Below are 13250 nucleotides of genomic sequence, written 5' to 3' on the forward strand. Positions count from 1 at the left end.
ACCCATAAGCCTGGGCTCATCCAACCTGACTTTATCGATATGGAGCTCACAATCTCAGGAGTGACGACCACCTCGTGTTGCTGTGTTTAGCAGGGGAACTCACAGACATTCCCAGGATGGGAAAGGCCTTTTTGTTTATTCTATTAAAATTGTAATTGAGATCTTCTTTAAAAAAAAAAAAAAAGAAACCAACAGTTTTGCATATGACTGCTAATTAAAAAAGGCGTGTTTTTTTTTTAACTAGCATTAACATAGATTTTGGGCTATTTTTCATATATTCACAGGAATAGAGCAAGCTATGAGCTAAAACAGTTTGTACTGACCAAGGCAACAATTGCATTAACATGAAAGCATGCCAGAAAGCATACACAAACAGCAGTGGGGGGGAAGGGGGGGAGGGGGGGGGAAGGTATTAAAGAGTAATTTTTAATACTCCAATGTAAATAAAAGCTCCTGAAAGCATTTCTTAAGATGTACATAGCCACTTTAATATCTAAGCTTACTTAGTAAAGGAGGTGTGGGGTTTTTTTCCAAATTTATTCTTGTTTGCATCTAAACACCAAGTACTATATTTGTCATAGTCTGTACAGTCATTCAGTTTTCTGTTGCTGGGGGCCTTTCCAACTAGAAAGTATAAAAAAGGACAACTGTAAATAAGTCATAAAATTGGCATGCATCAGGATACCTGCAAGACTTCACTTTTCAACCATTTCAAATTTAATCTGTTTCCACCTGTTTCAGTTAGACAAAACTTCACAATTAAAAAGCACTGTATTTAGTGCTATCTCAAAATACTTTAAAAAACCTTCAGCAGACCATACATAGAAGCGCTATTACAGTTTCCTGTGTCTTAAGACAATGCCACTCACTGGAATTGCAAAAACAACAGAGAGAAAAATTACCAAAACTAAAAGGTACCTTACAAAAGAATGCACATTCTCAAAGAGGCACTGCTTTACTAAGAAATTCAATACTATGTAAAAAGCAATTCACATTTTATTTTAAATTGGAATAAACTGTACAAAAATGTTTTATTCTTGCCAAAAAATAACAGCAATATTTTCAATCTTACTTCTAGACAAACAACAAACTCTTATTTTAATCTTTCCTGGGTGAGTTTACAAATAAACAGACAAGATGCACGATTTTGTGTCAGAATTGGGATAGAACGAACAGATTTATACGTTTGTGGAATAAATTTTAAGGTTTTAGTGTCTTTTAGGAATTTCAGTACTTCTGCCATGCCTGTTAAAAGCCTAAAGAATAAGTTTTGTGTCTCACACAAAGGAATGTAAACAGTCATCAAGAGATTAAAGAGGTTGACTCTTCCAATGAAACCATAAACGTACCTCTATACCACTGACATTCACTTTACACCGAGAACAGTCCACAGCACGAGGATTGTGCAATAGCTGAATCCACTCTCCAAATGCCAATTAAATATACAAAGACTTTTTTTTTTTTTAAGTTTTCAAAAAGAATAAAATCCTAAGAAACAGAACTGAAATGAATTGTACTTTTTAACGCCTTGAATCATTTTTTTCTTATCCTAATTCATGAGCGAATATGTAACAGCCCCATCAGATCTACAATCACAATGTTCTTTTTCCAAGATGCAATAAAATAAAGGAGCACCTAGTTAAGTCAATCAGATGTAGAAAGCACCTCTGCCAAGAGCACGGGCTTATTTTCAGGCTTGGCTTTGTTCGCATAACATGCAGACTGACAAAACACAATTTGGGTCAGTGACCACAGCTTCTTCAGTCCGAGACCTAGAATGGAAATACAATTGCAGTGATTTTTAAGATTTCACAGTTTTTTTCTCAGCGTTGAAACTTAATTAAGAAAAAGCTGTTTCAACAGATTGGTTAGCGCTTAAAAAAACTAAGCATCTTCTGCTACTTCAGAGTTGTTTGAGGGAATAAAGTCTTCTTGAAATTCCACTTTATCTGGATAGAGTTTAATGTAGGTGTCCACCATTAAATCTAAGTCATGTTTTATATCAAAGTTTATGTTCAGCAAAGCTAGGTTGCTTGACCTTTGCTCTGTCAAGGTGTTTTTCAGGTATGCCTTCAAGCGCTTTCGTCCGATTTCGTATTTTTCATTCTCCACCTTCATCACTGGAAGTATGCACAAGACTTTAAGCAATGCATAAACATTAGGGAAAAACTTAATGTCAGGCAAGTGAAGTGCTTCATAAATAGTAGCTGGAAGTTCAATATCTTTTCCTCTGTGCTTCCACTTGATTCTCCAACAATGAAGCTCAGCAGAAAGTGTGTCTGGATTAGGCAAGTCATTTTTGTACATGTCAGCATGATGCTCCTCGGACGTATTGAATTTCAGCTGCCCCATGACTGAGGGCACCAATGACAAACACTTAAGAGCTTTTAAATGTTGTTCTGAGAATATATCTTTTAATTCTTGAATAATATGCTCCACTGTGGGGACACTAAGGATTTCTTTGTAGTAATTTTCTGACGTTACCTCAGAGTCCAAGTTTCCCTGTCGTGCCCTGCGAAATTTTCCAGGGAGTTTAATTTGTACATCCAGTTTTGTAGCCAAATTTGTTGCTTCCTCAAACCAAAATTCATGGTAAACTTCAATATTCTCCATCACTTCATTCAGGGAATGCAACACTGCTGTTAAGCTGCTAGCGGCAAAGAACACATCTGATGTTTGTCCTTGGAGATTTTTTCCGAATGCTCTTGTAAAAGACAGAACGTTTTTCAGAATTACAATAGTGACGATGAAGTCAAAATCTGTTAATGCACTTGAAAGTACAAATGCCCGTCCGGCAATAAAGTTGTTCCACCTGACGGATGAGTCACTGCTTACCGCATCCAAGCACAGTACCAACGCTTGCATGAGGTCCACTAAAACCTCAAAAGCATCATGCCTGCCTGTCCACTGAGAACGGCAGATCTCCTTCAGCTCGTTACCCTTCTCCTTATTGTTCTGAAAAAGAACAGAAATCGTGTTGTCCAGTTCTACTAGCAATTGTGGAGACTGATTAAAAAGACAGCAAACTTCTTCGATTGTTCCCAGTGCAATGGAAACGCCAACAACAGGAACCGATTTTGCCAGCCAAACGTTTAAGGCACACGAGGAACACAGCGTATACACAGCTTGTGGATACTTTTCCAAGAGTCTTGTAGCCACAACTTTCATTTTAGAAGCAAACCCACTGGAGACAATGTAGGCTTGACCTCGACAGTACTCCATGTTTAGACCCCACTTTTCAGTAATAGTCGTGTGGAACTTAACAGCTAAAATTTCAGGATCGGCCTCATATGGTAAAAACCCTATAAATTCTTCCCTTAGATTATGAGAATCATCAACAAATCTCACCAACACTGGCAAATGTTCCTCTCCTGCTATGTCTACTACTTCATCAGTGACAATAGAAAAGAAGTGCGAGTCTCTTACTTCCCTCAGTGTCTCTTCTCTAACACAGCTTTCACAGATCTCAAGCATTTGTTTCTGCTGAGTTTTCGAACAATATTCAAGATTGACTGCAGTCATCTCAAATCGTTTCCTCAGAACTTCATCTCCAGCATTTATTCTATATTCCAGTAGAGCCTGAAAGTTATCTGAAGTAAAAATACCTTCTGGAAGCTCATCAACATTATGGCCATCCAAAGGAATATTTTGTTTACCCATTAGGATCAAAATTTCAAACAAAGATTTAAGGTAATCTTTGTTTTCTCTTTCTTCCAGTGTTAAGGGAACAGCTTCTTCCTCCTGTTCTTCCCCTCCTTCCTCTGAGACAGTATTTTGTTCATTGCTTTCATTCAATTCTTGAGTTGCCTGTTCCCGTTCAAAAGCTTCATCAACTACAAAATATAAAATACCATAAGTGTCAGATAACACAAATAAAACATAAAATTTGCTTTCCATTAATATGCCCATTACCTTTAAGTTACTAGAGTCCAGGGAAGAATGTTCCCAGTTTAAAAGTGAATGAGTATTTTGGGAAGTTTAGACTGGCTGTTTGAATCAAGCAGGAACTCAATTATCCTCCTGATATGTGTATAAACTTACAGTTAGGTGTCCTGCATTACCTTGTCCGCCTTAATAAACAAAGCTTTTATGAACTCAATTATTTTGTCCACTTACTCTTTTGTTGCTTCAGTGTTCTTATTTCATCTTCACTCTTTAAAAAAAACCAAACAAACTTATATTGATGATAATGTCTATCACATCACCTTAAAATATTAAAACACACCAAGATCAGACACAACTATTGGAGATGAGACCATTTTAAGAGCGCTAATATTTACCAAGAAGTGCTAGAATGTCCAAGAGAAGGAGGTTTCTTCAGATAGTTTATTGCTGCCACGACACGTATCTACTAACTACATGAGAAAAGTTTGTTACTACTGCTAAGGTTCCCATACTTATATTAGGAGTATATTCCATGTATTTCACAATTACTAGTAAATAGATGCCATTAAAGAATTCTGTTTCAATATGAACATGCACGGTTAGTAGACAGAACTGTCTTTACTTTCAGTCAATAAACAGACTCAATCAAATTCATGAAGAAATACTTAAAAATTGCCTGTAAATTTTCCAATATATAAGCAGAGTTTAGGAGCTGAATTCCTCTTAATTGTCAGTATACTTATCACTACAGAGACCTAGAGAAACTTTTTCTATAAATGACACAAAAGAGGTACAACCAAGACACAATTCCACAAAAAACTGCTTAATCTTTGTTTCATACATGGATCAGCTTTTCAGAACAATAAGCTAAAACAAACACATCTGAATTGGTGCAGACTTCAAAAGTTAAATGGGTGAATTGAAGGTCACAATCAACACATAGCGAGAATTTCAGGGTACTATGCATAAGTTGTATTCAGTTAGCGCTGTAGTAACAGGCAAAAGGAAGCTATGCACTTTCTTTGGAAGACAGAATCAGCTCTGGATCAATACATTCCATTTTCTGGATTATTTCATTAAACTTTCCTTAGTAGATAAAATTTATATCAGCTTAATATTTGGGCATTTAACACATAATCAACAAAAAGTTACTAGAATAGGCAACACAGAAAATGCAAACACTCAGGTGCTAAATATTATTATTTGACAGTTTTATACAAACGTTTCACATGAACTTAGTTGCCTTCACTGTTTTAATATTAAAAAAAAAATTACATGAAAAACTTACCAGCTCTTTTATCCTTTTCCTATGTCTGCTGTGGGGATTGTTCAGGTGACTTGTAAGATCAAATATAGTTGGCACAGCATTATCCCGTAAAACCGTTCTGTAAGGGCTCTGTAAGAAGAAAGACATCTAGATGAGGGCTATCTTTGGGAAATTCTCACTCTGTGTGCACAAAAAGCCCCCAGAATTTCACATGCCATGTGCACCCCCCACTTTTTTTTTCTTCTTGTTTTAGAAGAAAGTATTGTCACTTTCTCATGTTTCAAAAGAAAGAGAAAGCTATGCTATGCAATTCACATTTTGGGGTATCAACATTGAAAATGAGAAGAGAGATACTAAAAAAACCCCCCACCACTTCAACCCCTACCACAAACACTTTTTCTTCCCCGTTATCTTCATACTAAAGATGTCAGATGCAATACTGTAATTTTTTTTTTTTCTGGATAAAGAGACATCCATGCATCAGAAAGGAAACCTTTTGTTACTATCGAGCTTTGGTTTTTATCACCTATTTCACAATTCTAGAAACAATCTCATAACCGTTTTCACAATGAAAATGTTCAACTGCTTCTTTATGTAGACTTATGGATTCCACAAAACACTATTGTGAAAGATCATCATGAAGGAAAATGTATCTGTCAAATGAGCAGCAGGACAAAAAGACTTCTAGGTGGTCATGTAAATGTTTCTAGCAGTTAAAGACAAATATTTTAAGTAAAATTTTATATTTGGATATGTGTCATCGAAACTGGCTGATTTCCAGTAAGTACAGAATTTTAACCAATTATGTTTATACCTGTCATTAGATTGAAATACATTTTAAAGAATCTGAGTTTCATAAAGCTTCATGTCAGGTTCAGAATTACTTCCAACATTCTTTTGTTCGTTTGTTTCTGCGATGCTGGCTAATCTGACCCCCTGTCGTCTAATACCACCAGGAGCTCAAAGTCTGACCTGTGTATTTTAATTACCCTCCACAACTAAAGGAGCAATTTTGCTTATATATCAGAGTAAAATTCAGCCTGGAAATTAATACGTGATACAAAGCCCCAAATCCACCATTTCCTACAGTTATGTAAGCTTGTAAAGTCATCATTATTGTGTTAACAAGAATTGAAAGCTATTATTTCATTAACAGGAAACAGTGCCATGATTTTAGCTGGATAAAACATAACAGGAACCAAAACCTTGAGAGATGCAAAGAATGTGTAAAACTCTTGGCCACAACAGAGTGTAATTTAACTGAATCACACCATGTACACACTTCAGTAACAGCACATCAACGATTTTAAATAATTAGAGGTATGCAAACTTACATACTTACACCCAATAAATTTATAGTGTTGTAACATCTAGTGACAATAAACAAAATGAGCATTGCTTTGCATGAGGAAAGGACTGCAGTGAAGACTGGGGCTCCACAAACATATTAAACCAGCAGGAGCAGCTCTCCTTTTCTCTTCCCCAACCGCTCATTTCCACCTCAACCTTTGTGCCAAGATCTGAGAGTCCATGCAATGCCCTAGACCATGACAATGACCTCAATTAAGACTCAGATTAATTCTCCCAGGGACCGCTTACCCAGGGGATCAAAGATTAAAAAGCAGCATTCTGATGAAAAGTGTTAATCACATTTTGCAAGACACAATAAACAAACGTTTGGTTTTACTTACACTTCTACATATCATAGAAGTCTCAAAATGTTTAGCGCACAATCTGTAATGCTTGTTGAGTTGATCAGGAGTTTTATCTTCTAAATCTGCTCTTCGACAGTTCTCTACCCATCTTTGACATCTGCATGAAAGCAAAAGAATTAGCTAGTTTTAATATAAAACAATTTCAAACCATACTCAGAAAGGGAGTGCAGTGAGCCCTGCCCTTTACGCGAGGCTAAGGAAAGTTCTATAAATCTTCTGTTATAACGTACCACCAAACCTTTTTTGAAAATTTGGTCTTCTTTTTCTCACCACTTAACACCACCCCAGCAAATTCATGAATCTTCTCCCTTGATTTTTACATTCTTGCTTAACACTTCCCCCAGCAAATTCATGAATCTTTTCTGTCATTTTACATATTCTTGTCTTTGTCTCACACACACACACACCCCCCCACCAGACTGTAGCATAGTTGCTCATGAAACCTATCCATTTAATTCCTAAGAATTTAATCTTAAAAAGAAAAGTTAAAAAAGAGATGTGCTTGTAGACTACAGTCAAAGTTTTTAAAGGCAGCTATTAAAATAGTTGACTTTTCCACCTCCCTTCAAAACACAGCATTTTTCTTACTTATCATGGTCATTGGGGAGTTTAGAGTAGATTTTTGAAAAGTAAGAGTAGAATTTTGAAGTGAGTTTTTGTGAGATCCGTATTTTTTACAACATTTACTTCTGCTTTGGGTTAGTTCTCTAATATATAACACAAAACTAAATAAACATTTCCCCTACTAATAGGGCTCCTTTAAGATATGCAAGATACTATTTCCTCTGGTGAGTAAAACACTTGCAGCCATTGATGAAAATGCATTAGTCAGGTTATATTTCCCCCAATGCGGTCTATACAATCACTTTCCTGCTATGGATTTTTGAATTTTTGAGCAACAACATGCATAGACTAATTCTGCACAGCTGCTCCAGTAAAACTCACCTGCTATTTTATTTGTCTGTAAAAAAAATATACATAAACAGGACTCCAGCAGCTATCAATATATCTGTATTTAAAAGTTTAATAAAAAAAAAAAAATTCCTTCCTGCAAAAATAATCCTCTGATGCAGCATTGTTTTAATGCACTTGCTTAAACCTCGTGGCATCACAGAGCCACCAATTTACAACAGCACGTAAGTAAACAGAGAGTTGAAAACATTCAATACAAATGACTAAAAACCTTCACATGAACACAACTGATGATTTGTTCATTATTCTAACTGTACAGAGCAGTTACACAAGCTCCCATTCCTCCTAGGATAAATCCTTCCCCACACTCAGGAACACCAGAGATATTATAAAGAATTACAGTAACATCACAATAATTCTATAGCAAAAAAGGAGAAGGAACTTTCACTACAGTCTCAGAAACTTATTTTACTTTAGAGTCCATCACTTTATTACGTACTTTTCAACACGGACTTATACGTTAAAGTGTTGTGGTGTTTGTTTTTTTTTAATTGGTAGATGTGTGCAACGCCAACAAAGTTCCAGGAACCTACACAGAGAAGTTACATGAAGAGTCTACTAGGGCAAAAGTGGGGGAGATCGGGGAGATCTCCCCACAAAACCAATCATTGCTGAAACTGATGAAAGTGAAAAAGCTACTCCGTTCACCTAGAAACTAAATGCATTAAATCTTCTTTTTTTAATTCCTAAATTAAGAAGAAGGTAGGTCCCGACCCAAGAAAGAGCTAGAAGTTATGAGAAAGCAATTTTATTATTATTTTGACTGCAAACACAGAATTGTTGCTCATAGGAGCAAGGAGCAAGAAAAACAGTTAGCAATTACTCAACAATTTAGGAATGAAGGCTGTCTCACCAGATGTTTTGGTGGGCAGCCCAAATGAGGAAATCCGCAGCTCTGAGTGGATTCACCATCACCTCTACTTTAACCAAGTGAAATAAAGAGCAACTGAAGATGAAAGGGGGAATCTTGGATTCTGACCTCTGCTGGCTGAACGGTTTGCGCATCTTCATATTTTGCTCATGCAAAATATCAAAGTAACAGTGGCAGCAAGTGCCATAAAACAGGAATAATTTCTAATATTGGTCTCATAGATCTAGACATAGTATCCTTATTAATGACTTAATAATAAAAAAATACTGTTTCTTGCTCAGTCTTTTGACACCACACATCTTGCACTCTTGCCCAGACAGTACAAACACCCCAACAAGAGAACATTCTTCATTTAAACAAACAGTCTTTTTACACAGGAGACCTTCAGCATGCAGATTATATTGCATCTGGCTCTCATACTTTCCGAGTGGGTGCTGATTACCAGATAACTCATTAAAGGTGACCGCATCGGGCTGTCACAAAGGCTGATGAGCCTCCCTATAGCCAGTGGGGAGGGTTTCAGTCCAGAGGGGTATCCAGAGCAAGAACCTGACCCCAGTGGTCTTACCTGTCTCACTCTGTGGCTCAGGGAAGCTAAGGAAGACTGCCAGGGAGCAAAGTCAGAGCTCCTCACATTACAGTAACTTCTCTGAATCACGTCCTGGCAACCACACAGGGACGAATCGGTGGCAGCAATGGTGCATCTAGAACTGGCACACAGTTGTCAAGGACATACAAAAATCAGCCCGAATCCCTTCACCTCGGATGTTGCTGCCAACCACAGAACAAGTTAAGCAGATACTAGTAATAGCTAGGGACCAGATCAGACTAATGAGTCATGGCAAAAGGTACCATGAGCTCTTCAGAGGGGACTTACTCAGGAAATGAGTCTCACAAAGATTAAATTAACCACCCAATACTCCTCTCACTTCCCAACTTCTTCTACAATCACATAAAAGCAGCTGTGGCAGCGGCCTTTTGTGCTGAAGTGAACACTGTCAGAGCACGTGATCCCAAAGAAGCCCTTGGCATGCAGAGCCCCAGTCTGCAGGTCCTGATCAGACATGGGCACCGAGCTCCTCACCCCATCAGAGCAGCAGATGGGAAACCAGAGCTGTAGGCATCTGGGAAACTCTACTGGCAAACGCTGGAGTGCTGATGTTGTCCCAGGTAGCTACAGGACCAGAGGGAGATGGTGGAGGTTGTGCAACTGGACTCAAACACGCAAATTCCATCCAAATCTGAATTGGGCCCTTCAGTCTTGCTACGAGTTTGGCTCCAAAAGGAATGCTCTCCGAGGAACAAGGAATGGAAGAACAAAGAAAAAGGAGGTCAGATCCTTGAAATCGCCCAACATAGCTCTGCATGGTATTATCCAAGCAGCAGTTAAAAAGATTTTAGAATAAAATTGTGTATAAAAAGTTCTCCATTTTTTTTGTACTCAACTAACACACACTGTATACTGCTGTATAAGTGCTTTAGTTGCAAAATATCTGGCACGAATTTAAAGCCATTTCAATGCAATATATTACAGCACTGCTTAGGTATTGCTCACTAGCTTTTAAGAAGGTTTTCTCCAGTCACAAACTTCACATTTTCAGAGATCTGCTGACATCTCATGGAAACTCAAATGGCCTTTTATTTAGGTGCAGATAGTGTTTTATGTTACCTCAGTATTGGTCAGTTGCAGTAGAATAGCATCTCTTCGCTTAAGAAGTATTTTATTCTAAATACTCTCAACTGACCTTAACTGAAACCACCATGAACAGAGTCAGAAACACGGATGAGGGTTAAACAGACAGATCTTATCATAGAGATCACTGCCTCAACTGTATAAAACTATAAAATATGTATCCTTATTAGGGTGACGGAGGCTATTTACATTAATGTTTGATATGAAAAGACTACATACCATCCACTAAATGCAGCTGGTTCTTTTTCAAAACCTAATCTGTGCACCCTTTCTCATTTTCTCAGCTAGCGACAATAAACGAAGCTGGTCTTAACTAACCGGTTAGCTCTCACAGACTTGCTAGCTCTTGAAAGATCAGACTTGGAACGTCTAACTGGAATTGCTTAGCACTGAACTGGGAAAACGTAAAGGCAATCACTTAGTTATTGTGGAAAAACTGAAAGCAGTAAGGTAGTAGAGACCATTTACCTGGGACTATGTATTTCTCATCCATGATTTTTTTTTTAAATCAAAATTTAAAGAAGTATTCTAATGCCATTATACTCAACTTTCTCACTGTAAGCTCCCAAGTGCAACCAACACATTTTTGGCCTGAAGTACTTTGCTTGCCAGACCAGATTGACCTATAACGGTAAGAAGTTTCTATGACAGCAAGCAGTACAAGCAACACATTTTCATTTGCAACTGCACACAACTGCTGTAGTCCAAACCAGAGAGTAAACCACTAACATCCTCCAGTCTACAAAGGCAGAGGGTTGTACAAATTTTCAGTCTTTAAGTGCTGCTGTTAAAATACAATATATGATCAACTTTGGAATTTTAATATAGGTTTAAATGAGAAAGGTGTAAGATATTTGGGGGGGAACTGAGAGAACTTAAAGAGTGTCATCTTTGTCACTGCATATTTTTAAAAGCACAACAAAGATACTAGAAACAGTTTAGGTATAGCTTATCCTTCCTTTGGACATTGGAAAGATCCAATTTTAACTCTATTTTCTACTATTCTGTTACAAGGACATTAATCGTATTAGCCTGAACGACTTCAAGGGGATTATGAAGTAGTCATGCACTCAGAGAGCATGCTTGCTCACACACCGTAGAAATGTAAGCTTCCTAAAACCATGTCTGTGATCCACTTTAGTGTTTGCAAAGGAAATGATCCATAAAACAATATTGTTCAACTCATTGTAGCTGACATGCATTGTTTTTTTTCAAACGTCCACAAATGGTGGTTAAAAGTAGTAGCAGTCTAATTCTGAAATACAGTTTAAAACATAATATTTATGGTTAGTGCATTGTTTAATTAACTGCACATTTTTTGATCTATCTCTGTATTGCCACCATGGAAAACATTCATTCAAAATGTCTTTCAACAGAGAAATTATAAACTGAAGGGGGTATTTTCTTCATACAATAAACTGTCAAGTATTGACCAATTTTGCACAACTTGACATGACTCAAATTTTACAGCATGGACTCCTTACAAATTAAGGCTGAAGTTCAGCCAGCACCAAATCTCTTCAATTCCGCACAGACTGCAGTCATTCCTTTCTTTGACTGTGTAAGAACCTGCAGCTCTCACAGGATGGAGGGTGGAAAGAGACAACATCAGGAGTGAATCATATAAATTAAAGGTTAAGAGTAGGCAATCAGCTATTTCAATTTTAGTTTCCATTAAAAGCGTAAACATATGTCATAAGACTTGTACTACAAAACCTTGTATGGATGAACATCAGAATTAGGTCTGGTTCTCCCAGCTCTAACACAAGGCCTTGCATTCACCCAGGAGAGCTTGTCGACATATCCAAAAACAGCTTTAAGAAGCAGCTACTGCCTATACAAACTACGTGTCTTCTTTTGAAATCACTTAGGTTTTTTTTCCTCAGAAAACAGTCCCCTCTACGTACCCACAATTCCCACGGGTTTTGAAATTTTCCAAAAATCAGGTCAAGCAGCTTCAAGGAAGGAAGCAAGCAAATATCATATATAAATCACCAAAAAAAAAATCAGCCTTAATTACCTACTGTTAGGAGAGAGATAACCGGTACTGCTCTAGCACCTATGCACCTTCCAAAATTGTGAGGAGCAAGTTAAGCCAAGCAATTTTAAGACCGTTATCAAGATTCAAAGGGCTTCTCCATAGGGGTTTCTACATTAAAATGCAAGATTTATTTTTCATAGTATTTTCCACGGCCTCTCACTTATACATTTCTTACTCTACCAGTGCACCAGCCCTGCTTTTCACCCATTGGGAACTTGAATATCCCACCATTTGTGCTGTTACTCACAATGCTTTGCCACCGACCATGATCCTTGCAATCCTGTGGCAGCTGCCTGTCACACCAGTGCCCTATTTGTCACACACAACCCCTCGTCATCCAGCACCACATCACCTCAGCACACACAGCAGGACTGACAGGCTTCCACCACCTGTACCAGTGCTAGCCCTACGCAGCCTCCCCACGATGCATGGGCTCCCTTGCCTCATCCCATTGCTCCTGCACTAATCCAGCTGCCCCGTAACTCTAACAGCTACACATCCCATCACTGCCCCACACTCCCTAACTCATGTGTACCCCCTCCCACCCAGGTGCCCTCTCACACCCTCCCACACTGCTCACAGCCAGGTAGCCCCTCAAACTTTCAGCATCACCCCCATCCCAACCAGGCGGTCCTCCACTCCCTCAGCATCCCCCTCCCCCAGCCCCAACCAGACACTCTCACACCCTGAGCTCCCCACACCCGTCACATCCTCACCACGCTCCCCCAAAACAGGCAGCCCCTCACTCCCTTAAAATCCCCCACTCCCCTCACAGCCCCTCACTCCCTTAACCCCACCAACAACCC

General features: G+C 38.4%; 1 protein-coding gene across 1 annotated transcript; it reads right to left on the reverse strand.

The window, feature by feature from the left end:
• Positions 1 to 984: 984 nt before the first annotated feature.
• On the reverse strand, positions 985 to 9776 carry PRKRIR (protein-kinase, interferon-inducible double stranded RNA dependent inhibitor, repressor of (P58 repressor)). The gene is made up of 5 exons (XM_009884022.1): positions 9640 to 9776; positions 6844 to 6964; positions 5174 to 5281; positions 4117 to 4153; positions 985 to 3833 (listed from the first exon to the last, which is right to left on the reverse strand). Exons 1-5 carry the CDS (start codon positions 9774 to 9776, stop codon positions 1885 to 1887), a joined length of 2352 nt encoding a protein of 783 aa, XP_009882324.1. The 3' UTR covers positions 985 to 1884.
• Positions 9777 to 13250: the final 3474 nt, after the last annotated feature.

The sequence above is a fragment of the Charadrius vociferus genome, unplaced genomic scaffold (genome assembly GCF_000708025.1).
Source record: "Charadrius vociferus isolate BGI_N301 unplaced genomic scaffold, ASM70802v2 scaffold424, whole genome shotgun sequence".
NCBI classification, from domain to species: domain Eukaryota; kingdom Metazoa; phylum Chordata; class Aves; order Charadriiformes; family Charadriidae; genus Charadrius; species Charadrius vociferus.